General features: G+C 35.0%; 1 protein-coding gene across 7 annotated transcripts in view; it reads left to right on the top strand.

Annotated features, from left to right (window-relative positions):
• The window catches only part of ERCC6L2 (ERCC excision repair 6 like 2), a 139,854-nt gene that overhangs the window by 56,131 nt on the left and 56,014 nt on the right, over nucleotides 1-27,709 (top strand). For all 7 annotated transcript variants that reach the window (XM_060101568.1, XM_060101564.1, XM_060101567.1 and 4 more), the window contains 4 exons: nucleotides 640-759; nucleotides 7,540-7,611; nucleotides 8,222-8,367; nucleotides 19,767-19,862. In XM_060101568.1, the coding sequence (XP_059957551.1) occupies nucleotides 640-759; nucleotides 7,540-7,611; nucleotides 8,222-8,367; nucleotides 19,767-19,862 (434 nt within the window). The remainder of the gene's footprint in view (nucleotides 1-639; nucleotides 760-7,539; nucleotides 7,612-8,221; nucleotides 8,368-19,766; nucleotides 19,863-27,709) is intronic.

Here is a 27,709-nt window from a genome sequence, read left to right as displayed (position 1 = left end):
TTTTTTATGCCTCTGATAATGTTCATATATTTATTTTCCTAACATCTTTTGATATAATTACTAATTAAAGATATTTGATGAGTCAGTCCTAATTCCAGTAATAATGTGTCTAATTACATTTATCTTATCTACTGGATTAAAATGAGGATTTATAATAATCTGTATATTAAATATTAGGAGTGCTTCCCAAACTAGCAAAAATCAGTAATTTCAAAATTTAGGCATACATGCATTTACTTTAGTCATTTCAATTGTGTCTTATTCTAAAGCACAATGTAAAAAAAAAAGATCTTTTTAAAAACTATTTTATATAATGATTTTACATTTTCTTTTTGTGTGATAGGCTTGAGGCTGTTCAAATGTAATTTTAAAAGACTGCTCTTTGGGAAGTATTCAGTTCCTTATTTTGGAAATCTTAAAAAAAAGTAACAGCAAAATTAATAGCCATATCACTATCTCAGAACTCATCAAAGCCATATATGATTAACATATCACTTTAAGGTTTTCTGAATTAGAGAAGGTAATATCTTCAACCTAGGAAGGAATATATATTCCTTCTAGTTAGATTTTTTTCATAAATGATTTCAATTTATACAGGTTTAAATTGTGTTGAGATTTCTTTTCTCCTTTCCCCTTAAGGAAACACTTATCAAGAAGATATGTGATCAGGTATTTTCCAGATTCCCAGATTTTGTTCAGAAAAGCAAAGATGCAGCCTTTGAAACACTTTCTGACCCAAAATACAGTGGAAAAATGAAGGTAAGTATTCTTTCAGTTTGCATACATGCAAGGATGATATACAATATATTTATCAAATGGTATGATAGGGACACCAATTAATCAGAACAGATGCCCAATCATTCAGAAGAGATAGTGACCAAAGACAACTGGTATAATTGTATCAGCTCACTACAAACCCTGCGTATGGTAGATTTCTCAGTTAGTAGTAGTTACATCAAGTGTACTTCAAACTTTCCTTATTGATGTATTGGATGCATGCCCTGTTAAGAATGTATGCTGTCACCACATATATAATATCTTGTCTTCAAATGTTTAAGGAAATAATCTACCAGAAATAAAAATGTTAATGCCAAATAAGAGGATGAGGATAGCCAGTAGTTCCAAATTTGAGGAAGGAACTACCTGAAGAGTTCAAGGTGGACAGGGCCTCTATGTCTAGACCGAATTTTCTGGCTCTTGTTTTTACTTGCTGACCTAGATTGTAAGGTTGCTAAATCTCATTTATGGAAAGTGGACATTTGCTGTATAGCAGAAAACTGACCTGTTGGTGCTGCTCTTGATGGTGTATTACTGAGGGAGGGGTGCGAAAAGTAAGGCTAGGTTCTCCAAACATGTCCAGGCCTTTGGGAATTTCCTGTGACAGCTGTGTGAAATACAGCTTCAAGCCACCTTGCAATAGAATTTGTTTGTTTAACCCTTTAATAACTATCAAGAAACTTTATTTATGGATTCAGATTTTTACAGAACAATTCCCAATTATTATGTTTTAATTAAGAAAAAATAAATTATTTCTTTTGGCAAAAAATAAAAAATAAAAGGAAGTAATTTAAAATAGTCAGGTTTTTTTCCCCTTAAAATCCTGCAAATATTCTTAAAACATAATGTACATGAACACACAATAGTTTAGTTTGCTTGGATGTCTAAATTCAATGAAATAAAATAAAAGCTAGGAAGATTACCTTAAAATTTTGTGTATTTTTTTTACTGAGATGTAATTGACTCTGACATTGTATTAGTTTTAAGTGTATAATATAATGATTCGAGATTTATATATATATATATATATATATATATATATATATATAGAGAGAGAGAGAGAGAGAGAGAGAGAGAGAGAGAAATGACTGCCCCATTAAGTTTAGTTAACAGTCATCACAATACATATTTACAGTGTTTTGTCTTGGGCTGAGAACTTTTAATATTAGCCACTTTCAGGTACCAATGTGGTATTGTTAACTATAGTTACCATACTGTACATTACATCCCCAAGAACTTATTTGTCTTATAACTGGAAATTTGTACCTTTTGACCACCTTCATCCATTTTACCCACTCCCCACCCCCTGCTTCTGACTACCACTAATCTGTTCTCTGTACCTATGAGGTTTTTTTTTTTTAGATTCCACTAAGTAAGATCATACTGTAATTGTCTTTCTCTCTCTAACTTATTTCACTTAGCACAGTGCTCTCAAGGTCTAACCATGTTGCCACAATGGCAGGATTTCCTTCTTTTTCATGGCTGAATAATATTCTTTGTGTATTTTATATATACACACATACACACACACACACACACATATATATATATATGTATCACCTTTTCTTTATCCATTCATCCGTCAATGGACATTTATATTGTTTCCATAGATGTCTCTTGTAAATAATACTACAGTGAATCTGGGGGATGCAGATATCTTTTCAAGATTAGTTTCTTTCTTTTGCACGTGGCTGTCCAGTTTTCCTAGCACTATTTATTGAAGAGAGCCTTTCCCCATTGTATATTCTTGGCTCCTTTGTTGTAAATTAAATGACCATATATGCAGGGTTTATTTCTGGGCTCTCTATTTTGTTCCATTGATCTATGTGTCTGTTTTATGCCAATATCATACTGTTTTGATTATTTTGGCTTTGTGATATAGTTTGAAATCAGAAAGTGTGGTGCTTCCACCTTTGTTCATCTTTCTCAGGATTGCTTTGGCTTCTTGGAGTTTTTTGTGGTTTCATACGAATTTTAGGATTGTTTTTTTCTACTTCTGTGAAAATCGTCTTGGAATTTTGATAAGGATTGCACTGAATCTATAGATTGCTTTGGGTAGTATGAACATTTTAACAGTATTAATTCTTCCAATCCATGAGCATGGAATATCTTTCCATTAATTTGTGTCTTCTTCAGTTTCTTTCATCAGTGTCTTACAGTTTTCAGTGTACAGATCTTTCACCTCCTTGGTTAAATTCATTACTAGTTATTTTAGTCTTTTTGATGTGAATGTAAATGGAATTGTTTTCTAATTCCACTTTCTGATAGTTCTTTATTAATCTACAAAAATGCAACTGAGTTTTGTATATTGATTTTGTATCTTGCAACTTTACTGGATTTATGTATTCTAACTTTTTTTGGTGGAGTCTTTAGGTTTTCTGTATATAATCTCATATCATCTGCAAATAGTGACAGTTTTACTCTTCCTTTCTGATTTGGATGCCTTTTTTTTTCTTGCATAATTGCTCTGGCTAGGACTTCCAGTACAATAAAAGTGGCAAGAGTGAACATCCTTGTCTTGTTCCTAATCTTTGAGGAAAAGCATTCAGTTTTTCATCATTAAGTATGATGTTAGCTGTGGGCTTATCATATATAACCTTTATTATGTTGAGGTATGTTCCCTCTATGCTCACTTTGTAAAAATTGTGTATTTTTAAAATAAATAAGTTTGTGTTAGAGAGAACATCCTATGATTTATTATCACAACAAATAATTCAAATCTAACAATATTTCCTAACAATAATATTTTTGTCATCCATATTGACTTTTATTTAATTATTTTTAAATTGAGAAATGTAAAAAGCCCAGTTAGTTTAGAACTGAGCACTTATAATCCTATAATTTAAGCCAATAGAATATTTCCAGAAATCATGGCCTTCTCTGAAAACTTCATTATTCATGGCTATTTATTTAAATTTTATTCATTGTGATTCTTCACTAAAAGTTGACCACTCTTGGGCCTCCCTGGTGGCGCAGTGGTTGAGAGTCCGCCTGCCGATGCAGGGGATACGGGTTCGTGCCCCGGTCTGGGAGGATCCCATATGCCGCGGAGCGGCTGGGCCCGTGAGCCATGGCCGCTGAGCCTGCGCGTCCGGAGCCTGTGCTCCGCAACGGGAGAGGCCACAACAGTGAGAGGCCCGCGTACAGCAAAAAAAAAAAAAAAAAAAAAAAAAAAAAAAGTTGACCACTCTTGAAATTAAATGGAATTTTATTACTCTGCACTTTATATTCTTATATATCCATTAACTATATGATTTAAAACATACTGTTAGAGTTACTTATTTAGGAATAATAGTGTTTGATTAAGATAATTATTACATTTATTTTTATTATGATTTTTAGAAGGGATTTATTGCCAGAGGCTGGGTGTGTGTCTTTATATGAGAAGGAAGCCTGTACTTTACTTGTTTTGTGGGAGAACACCAATAAAGCAGAGACTGATGGTAGTAAGCTAGGGATATGTTTTCAAGACTGTGTTTCATCATTTGATTAGCAACATCATCTCATGATCTAGTAATACAAAACTTACAGGCTTATAATGGAATTATTGCCTGTGGGGTTAAGAACTCCAAATTGCATGTACTTCTTGAATTCAAGTGATAAAAGATCCTAGATCTGCTTCTTTTATTATAGGTTAGCCGGCAACTGCAGTTTATTTGTGGACATAATACCTACTGTACCCATCATAGCCTCAAAGCTATACTCATGAACTCCAGCTCTTTCTCTTAAGTGCCAAGGTCTTTTTTGACCTCAACTACTATTCAAGGGGATAGGCACAAAGTTGCACTCATTCCCCTGATGAGAATCCTCATTTTCCCTTTAATTCCCTTGGGAAATGCCACAGAGTCTTATTGTGGAGGGTGGAAAAAAGACTAGGAAACCCAATTTAGTGCTGTTGGAATCATACAAGGGTCATGTTCATCTCTAGGCCTAATTTGAGAAAAATTAGATCTAAGATTCATTAACTGTGAACATCCTCAAATTTAGGATTCCTTTACAGGTGGATTGTCTTGTTCTGTGGAGGACAACTGAGTGACAAAACATTGGGTCTGTATTATTAAGACTCCAACTATAGTGACCACACTGTTATTTCTGAAATTTTTAGTAAGGGATCTTAGCTTATAGTTATTCATTTAACTAGTAAGTTTTTTTTTTTGTTTTTTAACTAGCCTAATAAAGACCTTCGGTCCAAAAACATTCACTTTCCTTATTATTTTTTTTCATTTTACTATAAAATGTTCAAGAATACCTGAAATTATAATAGGTATGATACCCTCAAACAATCAGAGTGGATTTCTGTGCATCATGTCCTTGTCTTAAAATGTTAATGTCTGTAAGAGAATGATAAGACAAGCCACAGACTGGTAGGAATTTATTTGCAAAACAATAAGGGACTGGTATCTAAAATATACAAGGAACTGGGCCTCCCTGGTGGCGCAAGTGGTTAAGAGTCCGCCTGCCGATGCAGGGGATACGGGTTCGTGCCCCGGTCTGGGAGGATCCCATATGCCGCGGAGCGGCTGGGCCCGTGAGCCATGGCCGCTGGGCCTGCGCATCCGGGGCCTGTGCTCCGCAACGGGAGAGGCCACAACAGTGAGAGGCCCACATACCGCAAAAAGAAAAAAATAAATAAATAAATAAATAAAATAAAATATACAAGGAACTGTTGAAACTCAACAATAAGAAAATAAACAATCCAATTTAAAATACAGAAAAGATCTGAACAGATGTTTCACCAGAGAAGATATACAGATGGCAAATAAGCATATGAAAAAATTCTCAACATCATGTCATTAAGGAATTGCGAATTAAAACGAGATATCACTAGACACCTATGGCTAAACTCAAAACACTGACAACACGCAATAGGAACTCTTATTGCTGGTGAGAATGCACAGTGGTACAGCCACTTTGGAAGACAGTTTGGCAGTTTCTTACAAAGCTAAACATATTCTTACCACACGATCATGCTCCTTGATATTTACCCAAATTAGTTTAAAACTTAGGTCTGCATAAGAGCCTGTACACAGATGGTTATGGCAACTTCATTTGTAATTGCCCAAACTTGGAAGCAACCAAGATGTCCTTCAATAGGTGAATGGATAAACAAACTGTGGTACCTCCAGACAATGGAAAATTATTCAACAATAGAAAGAAACAGGATATCAAGCGACAAAAAGCCACAGAGTCACGTTGAATGCATATTGCTAAGTGAAAGAGCCAGTCATACATACTGTATGATTCCAACTATATGATATTCTGGAAAAGGCAAAACTGTAGAGAAACAAAAAAATCAGTGGTTGCAAGGGGTTTGCAGGGAGGGAAGAATAGATGGAGAATAGGGAATTTTTAGGACAGTGAAACTATTCTGTATAATAATGGAATCATGGATGCATGTCATTATATATTTGTCAGGACCCATAGAACTGTACAACACAAGTGAACCCTAATGTAAACTATGAACTTTAATTAATAATAATTTATCAGTATTTGTTCATCAGCCAAATATATCATCCTAATGCAATATGTTAATAATAAGGGAAACTGTTCAGGGAAGAGGCCGAAGTGGGGGGAGGGAGGGAAGGAGTCTGTGGTAGTTCTCTGTATACTCATTTCTTCTGTAAATCTAAAATTGCTCTAAAATATAAAATATATTAATTTTAAAAAGTTAATGAATTATGTGAAATTCAAATGCACATGCTTTATTCAGTTATTTTATTAAAAAATAAAGCTAATACAAATAAAATTTACTTTATATGTTCTCCATGTATCAAAATAATGTTTACCTGATGTGTGACATTTTTATTTACCATTTGCTTGGTTGTCCGGGTAGCTTTTTTTTTTTTTTTTTTTTAAACTCCAGAGCTATTTTTTTTGAGAGATTGTTGCGTGGAGGTCAGAGTTAGCACAATGTCTTTTCTTGCTCAACTATTAAGAATTTTATATTGAGTATAAATTTTTTTATTTAAAAGTTTAAATGTTTATCCTTTAATAAATAAAATTGTTTATTGTATAGTTCAGAAAAACCTTATACTTAGTACAGAAAATTCCTTTTCTTTCCTTTGTGGTTTGCTTTTCCGCAGTGTTCTGGAGCTGTCATTGCCAGAGTGGAAATGCCTTTTTAAAAATAACAGTACTACTCTCATACACAGGCTTTGGGTTATTTGTTTCCTCCCTAAAAGTGCTACATATGGGGGCAAATTATTGGCATTTTGAGGTCAAAATCAAATCTGGAATTCAGGGCTTACTGTAAATAGAGAAACAGGGAAGAAAATGAGAAGAGGTGTATATCTGACTGATTATTCTGAGAAAATAAATATCAGAACTTTAAAACCTAGGTGAAATTAAACACATTTTATTATATCTATCTAGAGAAAACTTAAATACTTCCTAAAAGGAATACTGCTCTGTAATTTAGTTTCTGAACATACTGTAGGTATAAATAAAGTGTATTTTGGAAATTAAATTAATCCATTTAAATGCATCCCATAATCTAAAATGCTTCTTTTTTATTAAAACCAGATGAGATGAAATAAAAGTCTTTGAGAACTTTACCTCATTATTAACAATATGATGATGAATTTCATGTAATATCTAATATTTTATTTCTCTAACTTGGAAAAAAATGAAGGGAATTATAAAAGATAACTGAGGTTATATTGTATCAAAGTAATTTTTAAGAAATTCTCAAGTGATGTTTATATGTATATAGTATACTTTTTGTTGAAACTGGTTCACTGATGTTCTCTGGTTCCCTTCCAGGTCCTTCAGCAGCTTTTAAACCATTGTAGGCAAAACAAAGATAAAGTTCTTCTTTTCTCCTTTTCCACCAAGGTGAGTTTTGTCTGAAGCATATTCTTGATTGGTTCAACCTTAATTCCTGAGGCATAAAGCCTAAGAGATAAAACAGCATCCAGCCACATTTACTATCTTATGTATCTTCTGTAGGAAATGGTAATGAGGTAAGAACTTTTAAAACAGATACTAAAATTTCAATTATATCAGAGTTGCTTACTGTGAAATAGCAAACTCAAAGATAGATTTCTAATTCTCTGTTGATGTTTTTGTTAATAATTAAAGTGTTCTTTAAGACATTTAAGAAATTTTAGAATGTGGAAAATAGCAAAAATAATGTAATATATTTACATAAATGAGTTAGCCATTTCTTTTTATTCCATTTTAGTTTAAAAAACTAAAAATTGATTTTTTCCCCTGAAAGATTGATTTTTCTTTTTTTAAAACAAAGATTGCTGAACACGAACGTCAGTTTCAGTATAATGGGAAGATACATGTGAGTCAGAAATTAGAAAAATATTTGTTGTCCTTGTAATTATAAGAAATTGTGATCAGCAATATTAATACTTAGTAAAGCTCATCTCTATAATGGTATGAAACTTATTAAACCATGAATTTGTCTTTTCACGTCTCTGTATTTTTCCTCTAGTTGCTCGATGTGCTGCAGCAATACTGTATGGCATCTGGGCTTGATTACCGACGACTTGATGGAAATACAAAATCAGAGGAAAGAATCAAGATTGTGAAAGAGTTCAACAGTACACAAGATGTTAACATTTGCCTTGTCTCCACAATGTAAGAAAATAAAATTTGATAACTTGATTTTTATCTAATTGCTTTTAAGATTTAAGGTAATCTTTAAACTATTACTAGATTTTCAGTGGTTATGCTTGTATTGCTTTGTTTCATTTAGCTTTAAGAAGAAGCAACAAAAATGCTGTTAATTTTGACTGAAATAACAATATCTTGAGTTTTATCTAAACTTTTCTCTCAGTTCCCTTATCACTGAATTCTCTTTATATGTATGGCTTTATTTTATTTTATTTTATTTTATTTTTGCGGTACGTGGGCCTCTCACTGTTGTGGCCTTTCCCGTTTGCGGAGCACAGGCTCCGGAAGCGCAGGCTCAGCGGTCATGGCTCATGGGCCTAGCCGCTCCGTGGCATGCGGGATCCTCCCGAACCGGGGCACGAACCCATGTCCCCTGCCAATGCAGGCAGACTCTCAACCACTGCACCACCAGGGAAGCCCTGGCTTTATTTTTTTTAAATCCAAAAAATGGATGTTTCCTCAGAAATTTTCTGTACTATTTTGACTCATGTCTTGTGGTTAGAGCAATTAGACTTAATTGGATAATCAAGTTATTAATCAAATAGCTGAGAATGATAGGTAGCAGTGGTTTTCGAACTGTGATCAAGGAGCCCTTGAGAACCCACAGTGCTTAGTGGGCGAGGAGTTTCCCTCCTCTGTCTCTACCTGGTCTCAAGCAGAGCAGCTCAACATTTATAGGTTTTATAAAAGTTAAATCAGTTCTAACACCTATTTATGAATCTCTCAATAAACTTTTTAAGAAATACACTCACATTAGAGAAAGATTTGATATAAACACCTAAGATTAATCCCTTTTGGGGGGGTAACAAATCTGTAACTTTCAACATCTAATGTAATAAGTATTTTATAGATGTGCTTCCACTGTCTTTCAAAAAGAATTTCAAAGGACTTTTATTTATTTATTTATTTATTTATTTATTTATTTATTTATTTATTTAAAATTGAAGTATAGTTGACTTACAGTGTCACTTGTGTTAGTTTCAGGTGTACAGCACAGTGATTCAGTTATATATATACATATATATGTGTGTGTGTGTGTGTGTGTGTATATATGTATATATATATATTCTTTTTCAGATTCTTTTCCCTTATAGGTTATTACAAAATACTGAGTATAGTTCCCTGTGCTATACAGTAGATCCCTGTTGGTTATGTGTCTTATCTCTAGTAGTGTATATATGTTAATCCCATCGTCTTAATATATCCCTCCCTTCCCTTTTGTCTGTGAGTCTCTTTCTGTTTTGGAAAGTTCATTTGTATTTTTTTTTTTTTTTTTTTTTAGATTCCACATGTAAGTGATATCATATGATATTTATCTTTCTCTGTCTGGCTTACTTCACTCACTTAGTATGATAATGTCAAGGTCCATCCATGTTGCTGCAAATGGCAGTATTTCATTCTTTTTTTATCACTGAGTAATATTCCATTGTGTGTGTGTATATTATATATATATATATATATGTATATACCCCATCTTTATCCATTCATCTGTTGATGGACATTTAAGCTGCTTCCATTTCTTGGTTATTGTAAATAGTGCTGCAGTGAACACTGGGGTGCATGTATCTTTTCAAATTATAGTTTTCTCTGGATATATGCCCAGGAGTGAGATTGCAGGATCATACGGTAGCTCTATTTTAGTTTTTTGAGGAACCTCCATACTGTTTTCCATAGTGGCTGTACCAAATTACATTCCCACCAACAGTGTAGGAGGGTTCCCTTTTTTCCACACCCTCTCCAGCATTTATTATTTGTAGACTTTTTGATGATGGCCATTCTGACTGGAGTGAGGTGATACTTCATTGTAGTTTTGATTTGCATTTCTCTAATAATTAGTGATGTTGAGCATTTTTTCATGTGACTGTTGGCCATCTGTATGTCCTCTTTGGAGAAATGTTTGTATAGATCTTCTGCCCATTTTTTGATTGAGTTGTTTTTTGATATTGAGCCGTGTAAGCTGTTTGTATATTTTAGAAAGTAATCTCAAGGGACTTTTAAAATAAACATGTAAAATACAAAAAATGAAAAGCTAAGTCAAAATAAAAATTACTTTGGTAATTCTCTGGCAGTCCAGTGGTTAGGACTTGGCACTTTCATTGTCATGGCCTGGGTTCAATCCCTGGTCAGGGAACTAAGGTCCCACAAGCTGCATGGTGTGGTCAAAAAAAAAAAGAAAAAAGAAAAAAAAATTACTTAAAATGAGGAATCAAGTGTTATATATGATGAGTGAGCTACTTAACTGTTGAGCACTAAAATTCTTGAATTCTTGCAACTAAGGCCCAAGCAGAGAAGCTCTAGATTTCCATTTTCCTGTGAATGAATTCAAGAAGTAATTTCACACAAGAGTCCTTAAATACAAAGTATTAAATGACATAGAATCCTGTCTTGAGCTAAGTTTTATAAGACACACATAAGCATTCTTATTTTTTAAATAATGTTTTTTTAAAGTAATATCTGTAAATCAATCAATGTGATATACCACATTAACACATTGAAGAATAAAAATCATATGGTCATCTCAATAGATGAAGAAAAAGAGTTTGACAAAATTCAACATCCGTTTATCATATAAACTCTCAAAGTGTGTATACAGGGAACATACCTCAACATAATAAAGGCCATATATGAAAAACCCACAGCTAATAATATACTCAATGGTGAAAAGCTGAAAAGTTTTCCTATAAAGTCAGGAACAAAAGAAGGATGCCCAGTTCTCACCACTTCTACTTAACATGGTACAATGATTCCTAGCCACAGTAATCAGATAAGAAAGTTTAAAAGGCATACAGATTGGAACAGAAGAAGCAAAATTGTCAGTATTTGCAGATGTCATGATTCTACATATAGAAAACCCTAAAGACACTACCAAAAAACTATTCGAACTAATAAATAAATTCAGTGAAGTTTCAGGACACAAAATTAACATACAGAAATCTGTTGTATTACTATACCAAATAATGAACTATCAGAGAAATTAAGGAAACAATTTTATTTATAATTGTGTCAAAAAGAATATAATAACTAGGGATAATTTTCACTAAGGAGGTGAAAGATATGTACACTGAAAACTATAACACAAATTTGAAAGAAATTGAAGACAACACAAATAAATGGAAAGATATACCATGTTAATGGATTGGAAGAATTAACATTGTTAAAATGTCCATATAACCCAAAGCAATCTTCATATGCAAAACAACAATCCCTATCAAAATACCCATGGCATTTTTCAGAGAACAGATAGTCCTAAAATTTGTATGAAACCACAAAAGATCCCAAATAGCCAAAGCAGCTTGAGAAAGAAGAACGAAGCTAGAGGTGTTATGCTTCCTGATTTCAAAATCAAATGTCTGGGGCTTCCCTGGTGGTGCAGTGGTTGAGAGTCTGCCTGCCAATGCAGGGAACGCGGGTTTGTGCCCCGGTCTGGGAGGATCCCACATGCCGTGGAGTGGCTGGGCCTGTAAACCATGGCCGCTGAGCCTGAGCGTCCAGGGCCTGTGCTCCACGACGGGAGAGGCCACAGCAGTGCGAGGCCCACGTACCGCAAAAAAAAAAAAAAAAAATCAAATGTCTGGTATACAAAGCTATAATAATCAAACAACATGGTACTGGTACAAAACCAGACACATGGATCAATGGAACAGAGTAGAGAGCCCAGAAATAAACCCACACTTACATGGTCAATTACTCTATGACAAAGGAGCCAAGAATATACAGTGGGGAAAAGACAGTCTCTTCAAAAATGATATTGAGAAAATTGGACAGATACATGTAAAAGAATGAAAGTAGACCGTTTTCTTACCCCACATGCAAAAATAAGCTCAAAGTGGATTAAACTTTTAATGTTAGACCTGAAACCATGAAAGTCCTGGAAGAAAATATAAGTAGTACACTATTGGACATCGATCTTAGTAATATTTTTTGGATCTGTCTGGGCAAGGACAACAAGAGCAAGAATAAACAAATGTGACTACATCAAACTAAAGAGCTTTGGCACAGTGAAGGAAACCATCAATGAAATGAAAAGGCAACCTACTGAATAGGAGAAGATAACTGTAAATGGTATGTTCAATAAGGGGTTAATATTCAAAATATATAAGGAACTCATAAAACTCAATATCGAAAAAACAATCCAATTAAGAAATTAGCAGAGGACCTGAATAAACATATTTTCAAAGAAGACATACAGATGTCCAACAGGCACATGAAAAGGTGCTTAACATCACTAATCTTCAGGGAAATGCAGATCAAATCAAAAAGAAATTATCACCTCATGTCTGTTATCAAAAAGACAAGAAATAACAAGTGTTGGTGAGGATGTGGGGAGAAGGGAACCATTGTGCACTGTTGGTGGGGATGTAAACTGATACAGTTACTATGGAAACCAGTATGGAGGTTCCTCAAAAAATTAAAAATAGAACTATCATACAATCAAGCAATTCCACTTCTGGTCATTTGTCTGAAGAAAATGCAAAACACTAATTTGAATAGATATATGTATCTCAATGTTCATTGCAGCAGTATTTAGAATAGCTAAGATATGGAAGCAACCTAAGTGTCCATTGATAAATGAAGTGGATAAAGATTACACACACACACATATATATACACAATGGAATATTACTTGGCCATAAAAAGAATGAAATCTTGCCGTTTGTGACAACATGGATGGACCTGGAGGTATAATTTAAGTGAAATAAGATGGAGAAAGACTAGTACCATATGATTTCACTTATACGTGGTATCTAAAAAACAAAAGAACAAACATAGCAAAACAGAAACAGACTCATAGATATAGAGAACAAGCTAGTGGTTGCCAGGGGGGAAGGGGTGAGATAGGTGAAGGGGTTTGAAAGGTACAAAATAAAGAAGTCATGGCGATGCAATGTATAGCATAGGAATATATTCAATTTTTTAAAAAGTCTTATTTATATGTTTCAAATCTAGCTGATCAGTTTTACATATATTTTGTTTTTTATGGTTTCTAGCTTTCCTTTTATTTCTTTAGTAATTTTAGTCATTTTTTAAAATATCTTTTTGAATGGCATTTTTGCTCTATTAACTCCTGTGCTTGGGGGGTGCTAATCCTTCTATTTGTTCTTCCCTCTGGCTTTTGCTTATGGTTGATGGTTTCTTCACACATTTTATAATTTTTTATTTTGAGCTTATCTTCAGTGGGGCTTCTTTCCTCTGTGGAAATCCTTTGGAGACTGGTTGTAGGAGTTCTCCATTACTGTAATTTTACATTGACTTCTTTGTTAGGCATCCCAACCAGGACGAGAAGTTTTGGATTCCTGTTTCCCTATGACTGAATTCAAAGAGTGATTTGTTACCTAAGTCCTTACATTTGTTACATAAAGAACCTTACAAGACATAATAAGTCCATTCTTTAGCTATGTTTTTTAAAAGACATATGCTCAGTTTTTGTTTTGTTTTCCCTGTTTTGCAAAAATTTATATTTAATTTCTAGGTGTTGAAACAAAAGAGTTTCACACTGGCTCAGTCCATCATTTTTGCCAGAATCCTAATTCTTCATTATCTTTTAGTTTATCAGCTTTAAACAGCTTGGACTCTTTGTTATGTTAGAGGAGGATTTAGTTTACTTACACTCCTCCCTCCCCATTTTCCACACAGTATTTACTATTTTTATTTTTATTATTTGTCTATAAATTACTTTTTTAACCTGAAATAATATACTTCAATCTTTGATTTTTAGTCCAGCAACTTTCTACAGTATCTTTTAAGTACTTGTAATGTGTGGTATTAGCATTAGAACACATCCACCCTTTTTTCTACTTTTGTTACCTGTCCATATCGTCTGTCAGCTATTTTTTTTTTTTTTTTTTTTTGCGGTACCCAGGCTTCTCACTGTTGTGGTCTCTCCCGTTGTGGAGCGCAGGCTCCGGACGCGCGGGCTCAGTGGCCATGGCTCACGGGCCCAGCCGCTTCGCGGCATGTGGGATCTTCGCGGACCGGGGCACGAACCCGTGTCCCCTGCACCGGCAGGCGGACTCTCAACCACTGCGCCACCAGGGAAGCCCTGTCAGCTATTTTAACAAATAACTTTGTATGCCAGAATATATAGAAAGTAAATTTTATGTTATCTTTGAATATCAGAAAACGTCTTTTATGTGCTCTCTCACTTGCTACTTTGGCCAACTGTAGAATTCTGGATTGAAAATAATTTCCTCTCAGATCTTTGTGGTATTACAACATTGTTTTCTGGTATTTAGTGTTGCTGAATTTTTGTCTAATGTCAATCTGATTCTCCTTCCTCTTTGTGAACTCACAAGAGTTTCTCTTCATCTGTTGTATTCTGAAATTTCACAGTGATATTTGAGTCTTCGTCTGGGTGTTTAGTTCATTTATTTTGCTGGGCATAATCCGAGGGCTTGTATTTTTCAACTCTGGAAAATTCTCTGATTATTTCTTTGACAATGGCTTCTCTTCCATTTCCTTTGGTATTTCTCTCAGACACTAGGTTATCTGATTTTAGGGCTCCTACAATGATTCTTTTTTTTTCCGGCCGCACTATGCAGCTCATGGGATCTTAGTTCCCCAACCAGGGATCGAACCCGGACCCTTAGCTGTGAAAGCTTGGAGTCCTAACCACTGAACCGCCAGGGAATTCCCCTACAATGATTCATTAAACCTCTGAACTTGGACTCTTTTTTTTTTTTTGTGGCATGCGGGCCTCTCACTGTGTGACCTCTCCCATTGCGGAGCACAGGCTCCAGATGCACAGGCTCAGTGGCCATGGCTCACGGGCCCAGCCGCTCCTCAACATGTGGGAGCTTCCTGGACCGGGGCACAAACCTGTGTCCCCTGCATCGGCAGGCAGACTCTCAACCACTGTGCCACCAGGGAAGCCCTTACTTCATATTTTTATCTTTTTTGCTCCATATTCTGAAAAATGTCATCTTGCGATGTTATTATTTTATTTTAAGTAACTGATTTTTAGTCTTTTTTTTTAAGCCCTGATTCTCTGAATTATCTTTATTCTGAAATGTCAACACCTTAAAGCTTTGCTTTCCATAATCATCTCATTCAGTTAATTAAGGAAGGGTTATCTGGCATTTTTCCTTGGGTTGGGATTTTTACTGGAATCGCTGAATTTATAAATGACTTTGGAGAAAAGTGACATTTTAATGCTATCGAACCTTCCTATCTATGAACATGGTATCTCTTACTTATATTTATGTTTCTCAGAAGTATTTGTTCAAGTGACTACTTCATTCGACCTTTTATAATGGTTAATACATAACAGTAAAATTTAATTCATTGACAGAATTTTTTTGTTGAATATTAAGATATGGTTATAATATAATTTTTTACATATTTATTGATACAAAATAGAACATGGAAGACCTAAGGAATGAATAGCCTGCATGTTTATTAGCAGTCTATCTTAATACCGTTCCTCAGCTTGAAAAGGGCTATATTCTAAATGTTTTATTGCTTAAGGAGTAAGCCTTTGCTGTTATCCATATGAGAGGAGTGACACGTTTGAAAGTTTGTGATTCTGAGTTGTATTATTGTCAAATAGCGAATCATCTCATCTCTAGAGATAGAGTTTAGAGATTATTTTTTCTTTAAAAGAAACATTGTCTCTGCTTTAACTCAGACAGTCTTAAGTTGTAACTTCAGAATATCTGTGAAGATTGTTACCTCAAGTGGTGACCTTTCTGTGACTCATTTAGGGCATCTGAAATAAATTCATGCATATCTTACTGACAAGAAGCTAACTGAACAGTTGACTAGACTTACTTTTGGTGTTAAGTGTTAGAAAATACTTCTTGATTTCCATTTTTTTTTTTTTTTTTTTTTTTGCGGTATGTGGGCCTCTCACTGTTGTGGCCTCTCCCATTGCGGAGCACAGGCTCCAGACGCGCAGGCTCAACGGCCATGGCTCACAGGCCTAGCCACTCCGCAGCATGTGGGATCTTCCCAGACCGGGGCACGAACCCGTGTCCCCTGCATCGGCAGGCGGACTCTCAACCACTGCGCCACCAGGGAAGCCCTCCAATTTTATTTTGATTATAACTGGTTGATTTTTCACATAACTAGTCTAATTATATAATCTTATGAACCTTGTTTCTTCAGAATTTTCCCCATCACCATAGTAGACAGATAAACTTCTAACTTATCTTCTACTTGTTGGGTATCTAAATCCCACCCACTCCTGTAATTTACCCATTTTTTAAATCCTTTCCCAAACTTCCTCTTTATCCTACCTAACTTCTTTCTTTGAGTTCAAGTCTCTGTGACATCTTTATGCTGCTGCCTCTAATAAATAATTTTCCAAAGGAGAAAATTCAATTTCTGTTGAATATTGAACAAGTCAGGATACTTGGGTTTGAATCTAGACACTGGCCACCTCAGAGACCTTGAGCAGGTTAATCAGTATTTCAGATTCTCAATTTTCTCATCTGTAAAATGAGAATAATAGTTAGCTCATAGAGCTGTGTTGAGGATGAAAGAATAGAATATATGAAAATATCTTGCACCATTCCTGGTATATAGTAGATGCTCAATAAATGTTAATTTTTTTCTATTTAATAGAAACTGTACAAGGGAAGATTATTAACATTTTCCCTCCCTGGATGGTTAGTATCTAGTGTAAAGCATTATCTAAGTGTGAGTTACATGATGGTCTAAGCATCTGAAAAGGGAAAATCAGCAAGAGAAAACCTCAGTGAAGGCTTTGAAGGTTGAGATTAGAAAAATGAAGAAAATGAAGAAAATGATTTTATTATTGGATTTTAATTTTACCTTCCCTTTAAAAAATACAAAATTTTATCATTATTATATAATAAAATAATTATTAAATGTATGGTGTTTAGACCCAGAAAATTCAAAACATGAGAAGATAACAGTTATTTTTAGGTAAAATCTAATAAGCTATAAGGCAGCTGAAATCTTTAACTCAGTAGACAAGCATTTTATATATTCAGTTTTGCTAAAAGATACATTTAGAAAAGATATCTTTAGAAATAAACTTCATTCCAAAATGGATTATTTGTATTCTGACATGTTTTTACTGATAGAAAAATGAATCTATCAAATCCATTAAGTTATATCATATTTTAAAAACTATCAAATTATACATATATCTTTCGTGGCTTCTTTTCACTGTATATTTTAACCACAGGTCAATTAAATGAAGATAAAGCTTTGGCTTTCCAAAGAATTGAGGGGTTTTAAACAGGAATGGCATACTTAGTTTTCTATATTCTGTGCTTAAAATTATTTTATGTAATGTGGGTATGGATTTAAGGTCTGAGGTAAGGGAAGACAGGAAGCCACTGAAGTAATACATACAGGTGTGACATAAAAGCTTGACCTAGGGCAAATGAAAATAGGAATGGAGAAAGGACTCATGAAAAAAACATTTTTGAGGTAAATTTGACAGGACTGGATATTGGTTGACTTTTTAGTTGTTTTATTTTATCTTTCCTCTAACTCTGTTCGTGACAGATTCTCTTAGTTTTCCTTAATCTGAGAATGTCATGATTCCCCTTTCATTCCTGAAGGATATTCTTGCTGGATATAGAATTCTGGGTTGATAGTTCTTTGAGCACTTGAAAATGTACTGCTTCCTCCTGGCCACCTTGGTTTCTAATGAGAAATCCACTGTCATTTGATATTTCCTTAAAAGTTGTGTATCATTTCTCTCTGACTGCTTTCAAGAGTTTTTCTTTGTCTTTTGTTTGCAGAAGTTTAATTATGCTGTATTTTAGTGTAGGTTCCTTTGGGTTTATCATTTTGGGAGTTCATGCAACTTTTTGCATTCTGTAAGTTTATCTCTTTTCCCAAATTTGGGAAGTTTTCTTACAATATTTTTTCAGTCTCACTTTCTCTTTTCTCCCAGGACTACAATGATTAGTGTTAGCTAAGTGTTAGCTCTTCTGTTACTGTCCCTCAGGCCTCTAAGAATGTTATTTTTTTTTCAGTATATTTTCTTTCTGTTGTTCAGATTGGGTAAATATCAATAATATTGACCTGCTCTTATGTTTATTGATTCTATCATCTGTCATCTCCACTGTACTATCAAGTCCATCCAGCAAGTTTTGTAATTCAGTAATTTTTCAATTCTAAAATTTTCATTTGGTATCCTCTCTTTCTTTGCTGAGATTTTCTATTTTTAAATTGTTTCAAGCATATTTATAATTGTTTTTTGAAGCATTTTTATTGTGGCTGCATTAAAATCCTTGTCTGATAATTCCAACATCTGCTTCTTTGCAGTGTTGTCATATGTTAATTATCTTTTCTTATAGAAATTGAGATTTTCCTAGACCTTGGTAAGACTAGTAATTTTTTATTGTATGCTCGACATTTTGAGTATTATGTTACGAAACTCTGTATCTTATTTAAAAATTCTGTTTTACCCAGACACCATGCCAGCCACATGGGCTGGAAATCCGTGTCTCTTGCTTGGCCTCTGTTGACATCCTGAGTTTGAGGCACTTCATTGCTATTTCTCCATGGCTTCCACCCACACTACAGAGGGGCCTGGTTATAGCTGGGCAGAAATGAAAAGTTCTGGCTCCTCAATCAGTCTTCTCTGATACCACCCGAGTGAGAATGAGAGGTACCTCATTACTGTCAAAGGTGGGAATTTAGTCTCCTCACTTAGCCTTTGCTGACCAGGTTAGGGTTGGAGCCACAGTTTTTTTTTTCTGTGGTGTTTGCAAGAATAGGCTGTTCATTATCTAACATTTTTCTGTCTTAAAACTCTGTATGTTTCCTGGTTCTTTGGCTAAAGGAAGAAGGCTTTTCTTGGGGCTTTTTTGGTCTGTGACTGTTGGCTGCTGGCATTTCCAGTTCACTGGCTTCTCCAGAACCCAATCTGGGTTATATTAGGCAAAAATAAAGCCAGGGAACTCACTGCCATGTCATTCCTTAGGTTTTGTGGTCTCTAGCCAATCTGTATTCTCTCTACCTTTCATAATCTTGTGTTTTATTTTACATATAATGCCCAGGGTTTTTAGCTGCACTTAGTGGGAGGAATAAGGAGAAGCGCATTTTTTTAAGTGTGTATATTTATTTAGCTGGAGTATACTAGCAGTTTTTAAAACTTATGTTAGGAAAATCTTCGAGAATAGTATTTGAGTATCCAAAAAAATGTAAAAACCAGCACAACCTACTTACATGGTCTCTAATGCTCAAATTTCTTAGGGATATTCTAGAGTGGTACAAAAAAAATTGTTCCATAGCCATTTTACTTGTGGCATATTTGTCTTTTAATCACCTTTTATAATGTTAATGTAATATTGTGTTGATTTGGTTATAGAAACCTGGCATAATTTAGAGAGCAAAAATTATTTTTGCTGTTTTAATGTGCTCTTTTCTGTTTACTCCAGGGCTGGTGGACTAGGCCTCAATTTTGTTGGTGCCAATGTGGTAGTATTATTTGATCCTACATGGAATCCAGCCAATGATCTTCAAGCAATTGACAGGTACAATGGTGACAAAATTTAAAGTGACCTGCAAATACTTTTAATCTAAAAATGCTCCTGAATTTTTTAGGTTGCTTACAATATGACTGTCATTAGAAGATAGGGAAGACCTTGTAAAAAAATTTTAAACTTTTATTTAAGATAACCCTGAACTTCTGAATACAAATGGCAGGCTGACAATAGCCATTAATTTTCCATTCATCTCAAAATCCCATTATTGTGACAAGATTAATTTAGAAGAAAGAATAAATCCCCAGTACTGCAGGAAAATAGAAAGGTCACTACTAGTAGATCAGAAGTTTTGAGAAACTCGTGGGAGAATTTTTATGATGAAGGAAGGAACCAGCAGAGAAAAGCCACAATCCCAAGTCCACAGGAGAGCACAGAGAAATTCAAGCATGGGTTCAGCAACTAAAGGATATGGGAGTAGACTAAAGTACATCCTTATGGGAAATTAATTAATGTGCTGACTCTAAAATTCCTCTCCCACACCTTGCACATAAAGAGGGATTAACCTATAACATGTGCTCCTTGATCAAAACTGAAAGAATCATTTCATAAATTTTATAAATAAGTGGGGAATGAGGCTGACAAAAGGTTCTTGCAGTGGATGTTTGGACCAGATCGTAAAGCATTGAAACCCAGCTTTCTTATACAGTCCATTTCATCAGTGTCTTATAGTTTTCTGAGTAAAGTTCTTTTACCTCCTTAGTTAAATTTATTTCTAGATATTTTATTCTTTTTGATGTGATTGTGAATGGGATATGTTCTTAACTTCTCTTTCTAATAGTTCATTGTTAGCATATAGAAATGCAGCAGATTTCTGTTTATTAATTTTGTATCCTGCAGCCTTACCAAATTCATTGATGAGCTCTAGTAGTTTTTTGCTGGCATCATTAGAATTTTCTATGTATAGTGTCATGTCACCTGTAAACACTGACAGTTTTACTTCTTCCTCTCTAATTTGGATACTTTTATTTCTTTTTCTTGCCTAATTGCTGTGGCAAAGACTTCAAATACTATGTTGAATAAAAGTGTCCAGAGTGGGCATTCTTCTCTTGTTCCTGATCTTAGAGAAATGCTTTCAATATTTCACCATTCAGTATGTTGTTAGCTCTGGACTTATCATATGTGGCCTTTATTATGTTGAGGTATGTTGCCTCTGTACTCACGTTTTTGAGAGTTTTTATCATAAATTGATGTTGAATTTTTTCAAAAGCTTTTTCCACATCTATTGAGATGATAATATGATTTTTATTCTTTAATGTGTTAACATGGTATATCACATTGATTGATTTGCAGAGATTGAACCATACTTGTGTCCCTGGGATAAATCTCACTTGACCATGGTATATGATCCTTTTTTTTAACTGTTTTTTTCTCCATTTTCCTTTTTTTTAAAAAAATCTTTATTGGAGTATAATTGCTTTACAACATTGTGTTACTTTTTGCTCTATAACAAAATGAATCTGCTATACGTATACATATATCCCCATATCCCCTCCCTGTTGCATCTCCCTCCCACCCTCCTTATACCAACCCTCTAGGTGGTCACAAAGCACTGAGCTGATCTCCCTGTGGTATGCAGCTGCTTCCCACTAGCTATGTTTACATTTGGTAGTGTATATATGTCCATGCGACTCTTTCACTTCTTCCCAGCTTACCCTTCCCCCTCCCCATGTCCACAGTTCCATTCTCTACGTCTTTTTTCATGTTTGCCCGTAGGTTCTTCAGAATCATTTTTTTTTAGATTCCATATATATATGTGTTAGCATACACTATTTTTCTCTTTCTGACTTACTTCACTGTGTATGACAGACTATAGGTCCATCCACCTCACTACAAATAACTGAATTTCATTTCTTTTTATGACTGAGTAATATTCCATTGTATATATGTGCCACATCTTCTTTATCCATTCATCTCTTGATGGACACTTAGGTTGCTTCCATGTCCTGACTATTGTAAATAGAGCTGCAATGAACATTGTGGTACATGACTCTTTGCATTATGGTTTTCTCAGGGTATATGCCCAGTAGTGGGATTGCTGGGTAGTATGGTAATTCTATTTTTAGGTTTTTAAGGAACCTCCAAACTGTTCTCCATAGTGGCTGTATCAATTTACATTCCCACCAACAGTGCAAGAGGGTTCCCTTTTCTCCACACCCTCTCCAGCATTTATTGGTAGATTTTTTGATGATGGCCAATCTGACTGGTGTGAGGTGATACCACATAGTAGTTTTGATTTGCATTTCTCTAATGATTAGTGATGTTGAGCATACTTTCATGTGTTTGTTGGCAATCTGTATATCTTCTTTGGAGAAATGTCTATTTAGGTCTTCTGCCCATTATTGGATTGGGTTGTTTTGGGTTTTTTTTTTTGATATTGAGCTGCATGAGCTGCTTGTAAATTTTAGAGATTAATCCTTTGTCAGTTGCTTCATTTGCAAATATTTTCTCCAATTCTGAGGGTTATCTTTTCATCTTGTTTATGTTTTCCTTTGCTGTGCAAAAGCTTTTGAGTTTCATTAGGTCCCATTTGTTTATTTTTGTTTTTATTTCCATTTCTCTAGGAGGTGGATCAAAAAGAATCTTGCTGTGATTTATGTCATGGAGTGTTCTGCCTATGTTTTCCTCTAAGAGTTTTATAGTGTCTGGCCTTACATTTAGGTCTTTAATCCATTTTGAGTTTACTTTTCTGTATGGTGTTATGGAGTGTTCTAATTTCATTCTTTTACATGTAGCTGTCCGGTTTTCCCAGCACCACTTATTGAAGAGGCTGCCTTTTCTCCATTTTATATTCTTGCCTCCTTTATCAAAGATAAGGTGACTATATGTGCATGGGTTTGTCTCTGGGCTCTCTATCCTGTTTCATTGATCTATATTTCTGTTTTTGTGCCAGTATCATAATGTCTTGATTATTTTAGCTTTGTAGTATAGTCTGAAGTCAGATAGCCTGTTTCCTCCAGCTCTGTTTTTCCTTCTCAAGATTGCTTTGGCTATTTGGGGTCTTTTGTGTTTCCATACAAATTGTGAAATTTTTTGTTCTAGTTCTGTGAAAAATGCCATGGGTAGTTTGACAGGGATTGCATTGAATCTGTAGATTGCTTTGGGTAGTAGAGTCATTTTCACAATGTTGATTCTTCCAATCCAAGAACATGGTATATCTCTCCATCTGTTCATATCATCTTTATTTTCTTTCATCAGTGTCTTTTAGTTTTCTGTACAGGTCTTTTGTCTCCTTAGGTAGGTTAATTCCTAGGTATTTTATTCTTTTTGTTGCAATGGTAAATGGGAGTGTTTTCTTGATTTCACTTTCAGATTTTTCATCATTAGTATATAGGAATGCCAGAGATTTCTGTGCATTAATTTTGTATCCTGCTACTTTACCAAATTCATTGATTAGCTCTAGTAGTTTTCTGGTAGCATCTTTAGGATTCTCTATGTATAGTATCATGTCATCTGCAAACAGTGACAGTTTTACTTCTTCTTTTTTTTTTTTTTTTTTTTCTTTTTGCGGTATGCGGGTGTCTCACTGTTGTGGCCTCTCCCGTTGCGGAGCACAGGCTCCGGACGCGCAGGCCCAGCAGCCATGGCTCACGGGCCCAGCCGCTCCGCGGCATATGGGATCCTCCCAGACCGGGGCACGAACCCGTATCCCCTGCATCGGCAGGCGGACTCTTAACCACTGCGCCACCAGGGAGGCCCTTACTTCTTCTTTTCTGATTTGGACTCCTTTTATTTCTTCTTCTTCTCTGATTGCTGTGGCTAAAACTTCCAAAACTATGTTGACTAATAGCGGTGAGAGTGGGCAACCTTGTCTTGTTCCTGATCTTGGTGGAAATGGTTTCGGTTTTTCACCATTGAGAATGATGTTGGCTGTGGGTTTGTCATATATGGCCTTTATTATGTTGAGCTAAGTGCCCTCTATGCCTACTTTCTGGAAGGTTTTTATCATAAATGAATTTTGTCAAAAGCTTTTTCTGCATCTATTGGGATGATCATATGGTCTTTATCCTTCAGTTTGTTAATATGTTGTATCACATTGATTGATTTGTATATATTGATCAATCCTTGCATTCCTGGGATAAACCCCACTTGGTCATGGTGTATGATCCTTTTAATGTGCTGCTGGATTCTGTTTGCTAGTATTTTGTTGAGGATTTTTGCCTCTGTGTTCATCAGTGGTATCGGCCTGTAGTTTTCCTTCCTTGTGACATCTTTGTCTGGTTTTGGCATCAGGGTGATGGTGGCCTTGTAGAATGAGTTTGGGACTGTTCCTCCCTCTGCTATATTTTGGAAGAGTTTGAGAAGGATAGGTGTTAGCTCTTCTCGAAATATTTGATAGAATTCGCCTGTGAAGCCATCAGTTCCTAGGCTTTTGTTTGTTGGAAGATTTTTTTAATCACAGTTTCAATTTCATTGCTTGTGATTGGTGTGTATGATCCTTTTAATGTACTGTTGAATTCAGTTTGCTACATTTTGTTGAGGATTTTTGCACCTATGTTCATCAGTGATATTAGCCTGTAATTTTCTTTTTTTATGATATATTTGTATGGTTTTGGTATCAGGGCAATGCTGGCCTCATAGAATGAACTTGAAAGTGTGCTTTTGCAATTTTTTTGGAACAGTTTGAGAAGGATATTGTTAATTCTTCTCTAAATGTTGGTTGAATTCAACTGTGAAGCTGTCTGGTCCTACACTGTTTTTTGTTGGTAGTTTTGTGATTACTGATTCAATTTTCTTACTGGTAATTAGTCTGTTTAAAATTTCTATTTGTTCCTGGTTCAGTCTTGGGAGATTATTCATTTCTAGGAATTTGTTCATTTCTTCTAAGTTGTTCACTTTATTGGCATAAAACTGTAGTAATCTTTTATGATCCTTTGTATTTCTGTGGTATCAGTTGTAACTTCTTTTTCATTTCTGATTTGATTGATTTAAGTCTTCTCTCTTTTCTTGAAGAGTCTGGCTAAAGGTTTATCAATCTTTGTTATCCATTTGAAGAACCAGCTCTTAGTTTCATTGATCTTGTCTTCTTTTTTTTAGGTCTCTCATTTATTTCTGTTCTGATCTTCATTTCTTTCCTTCACTAACTTTCAGTTTTGTTTTTTCTTTTTCTAATTCCTTTAGGTGTAAGTTTAAGTTGTTGATTTGGGTTTTTTCTTGTTTCCTGTGATAGGCTTGTAATGCTGTAAGCCTCGAAACTGCTCTTGCTGAGTCCCATAGATTTTGGATCATTGTGTTTCCATTTTCATTTGTCTCCAGGTACATTTTTATTTCTTCTCTGATTTCTTCAGTGATCCATTGGTTGTTTAGTAGCGTATTGTTTAAACTCACGTGTTTGTGTTTTTGCAAGTTTTTTTTTTAATATTAGACTTCTAGTCTCATATTGTTGTGTCAGAAAAGATGCTTGATATGATTCCAATCTTAAATTTACGAAGACTTGTTTGTTGCATAGCATATTGTCTATCCTGGACGGTGTTCCATGTGAACTTGAAAAAAATATGCATTCTTCTGCTTTTGGATGGAATATTCTATATTTATCTGTTAAGTCCATCTGATATAATATGTTGTTTAACGCCAGTGTTTCCTGATTGATTTTCTGTCTGGATGATCTGTCCAGTAATGTCAGTTGGGTGTTAAAGTTCCCTACTATTATTGTATTACTGTCAGTCTATCCCTTTATGTCTGTTAATAATTTGCTTTATGTATTTAGGTCCTCCTGTGCTGGGTGCACATCCATTTACAAGTGTTATACCTTCTTCTTGAATTGATCCCTTGATCATTATGTAATGTCTTTCTTTGTCTCTTACTACAGTCTTTGTTTTACAGTCTATTTTTTCTGATATAAGTATTGCCGCCACAGTTTGCTTTTCCTTTCCATTTTCAAGGAATACCTTTTCCCATTGCCTCACTTTCAGTCTGTGTATCTTTAGCTCAAGAGTGAGTCTCTTGTAGGCAGCATATAGATGGGTCTTGTTTTTGTATCCAATGAGCCACTCTGTGTCTTTTTTTTTTTTTTTTTGCGGTATGCGGGCCTCTCACTGTTGTGGCCTCTCCCGTTGCGGAGCACAGGCTCCAGACGTGCAGGCTCAGTGGCCATGGCTCACAGGCCTAGCCGCTCTGTGGCATGTGGGATCTTCCTGGACCGGGGCATGAACCTGTGTCCCCTGCATCGGCAGGCAGACTCTCAACCACTGCGCCACCAGGGAAGCCCCCACTCTGTGTCTTTTGATTGTAGCATCTAGTCCATATATTTTTAAAGTAATTAGTGATAGGTATGTTCTCCTTTCCATTTTGTTAATTGTTTGCTCGTTGTTTTTGTAATTATTTTTGTGTCTTTCTTCTCTTCCTTGTGATTTGATGGCTATCTTTAGTGCTATGTTGGCATTCCGTTCTCTTTTTCGTGTGTGTTTAGATTTTTGGTTTGTGGCTACCAAAAGTTCTTCAAAAGGATAACATAAATTGCTGATCATTCACATACACTTAAGAACCCTAAATTTTTACTCTCCTCACCCGCCATGTTTACTGGTTTTGACATCATATTTTACATCTTTTTGATTTATGTAGCCCTCAACTACTTATAATGGATATACACAATTTTACTACTTTTGTCTTTAAACCATCCTACTAGCTTTATACATGGTTGATTTACTACTGTTACTGTATATTTGCCTTTACCAATGAGATTTTTTTCCTTTCGTTATTTTCATATATCTAGATGTGACCTTTTCTTTTTCACGTAGAAAAGTTCCTGTAACATTTCTTGGAAGCTGGTTTGGTGATGCAGAACTCTTAGCTTTTGCTTGTCTGTAAAACTTTTGATCTCTCCATCAAATCTATATGAAAGTCTTGCCAAATAGAGTATTCTTGGTTGTAGGTTTTTCCCTTTCATCACTTTAAGTATATCTTGCCACTCACTTCTGGCCCTGCAGAGTTTCTCCTGAAAAGTCAGCTGATAGCATTATGGAAGTGCCTTTGTATGTAACTTGTTGCTTTTCCTTTTGCTGCTTTTTAATATTCTCTCTTTATCTATAATTTTTGCAGTTTTAATTGCAATGTTTCTTGGTGTGCTCCTATTTAGGTTGATCCTGTTTTGTGCTTCCTGGACCTGGATGTCTTTCCTTTTCCAGGTTAGGGAAGTTTTCAGCTATTATGTCTTCAAATATGGTCTCTGCCCCTTTCTCCCTCTTCTTCTGGGACCCCTATAATGTGAATGCTAGTATGCTTGATGTAGTCCCAGAAGTCTCAAACTGTCCTCCTTTCTTTTTATTCCTTTTTCTTTTATCTGTTCCTTCAGTGATTTCTACTGCTGTGTCTACCAGCTCACTGATCCATTCCTCTGTATCATATAATCAACTGTTAATTCCTTCTAGTGTATTTTTAAAGTTGTATTTCTGCATTTTTTATTACTGAGATACAACTGACATATTATAGTATTTTTTAAATGAAGTATAGTTGACTTACAGTAGTATATTAGTTTTGGATATACAGCATAGCAATTCAGTATTTTTACAGATTACACTCCATTGAAAGTTATTACAAGATAATGGCTATAATTCCCTGTGCTATACAATATCTCTTTGTTGCTAATCTATTTTATATACAGTAGTTTCATCTCTTAATCCCATACCCGTATCTCATCCCCACCCGCTTCCCTCTCCCCACTGGTAAGCACGAATTTGTTTTCTATATCTGTAATTCTGTTTTTGTTTTTCTATATACATTCACTTGTTTTATTTTTTAGGTTTCACATATAAGTGATATCATATAGTATTTTTCTTTATCTGTCTGACTTAATTCAGTAAGCATAATATTCTCCAGGTCCATCCATGATGCTGCAGTTG

The sequence above is a fragment of the Mesoplodon densirostris genome, chromosome 6 (assembly GCF_025265405.1).
Source record: "Mesoplodon densirostris isolate mMesDen1 chromosome 6, mMesDen1 primary haplotype, whole genome shotgun sequence".
In the NCBI taxonomy this organism is placed as follows: Eukaryota; Metazoa; Chordata; class Mammalia; order Artiodactyla; family Ziphiidae; genus Mesoplodon; species Mesoplodon densirostris.
Note: the sequence above shows the minus strand (reverse complement) of the source record. Positions and strands in the feature narration are given on the sequence as shown.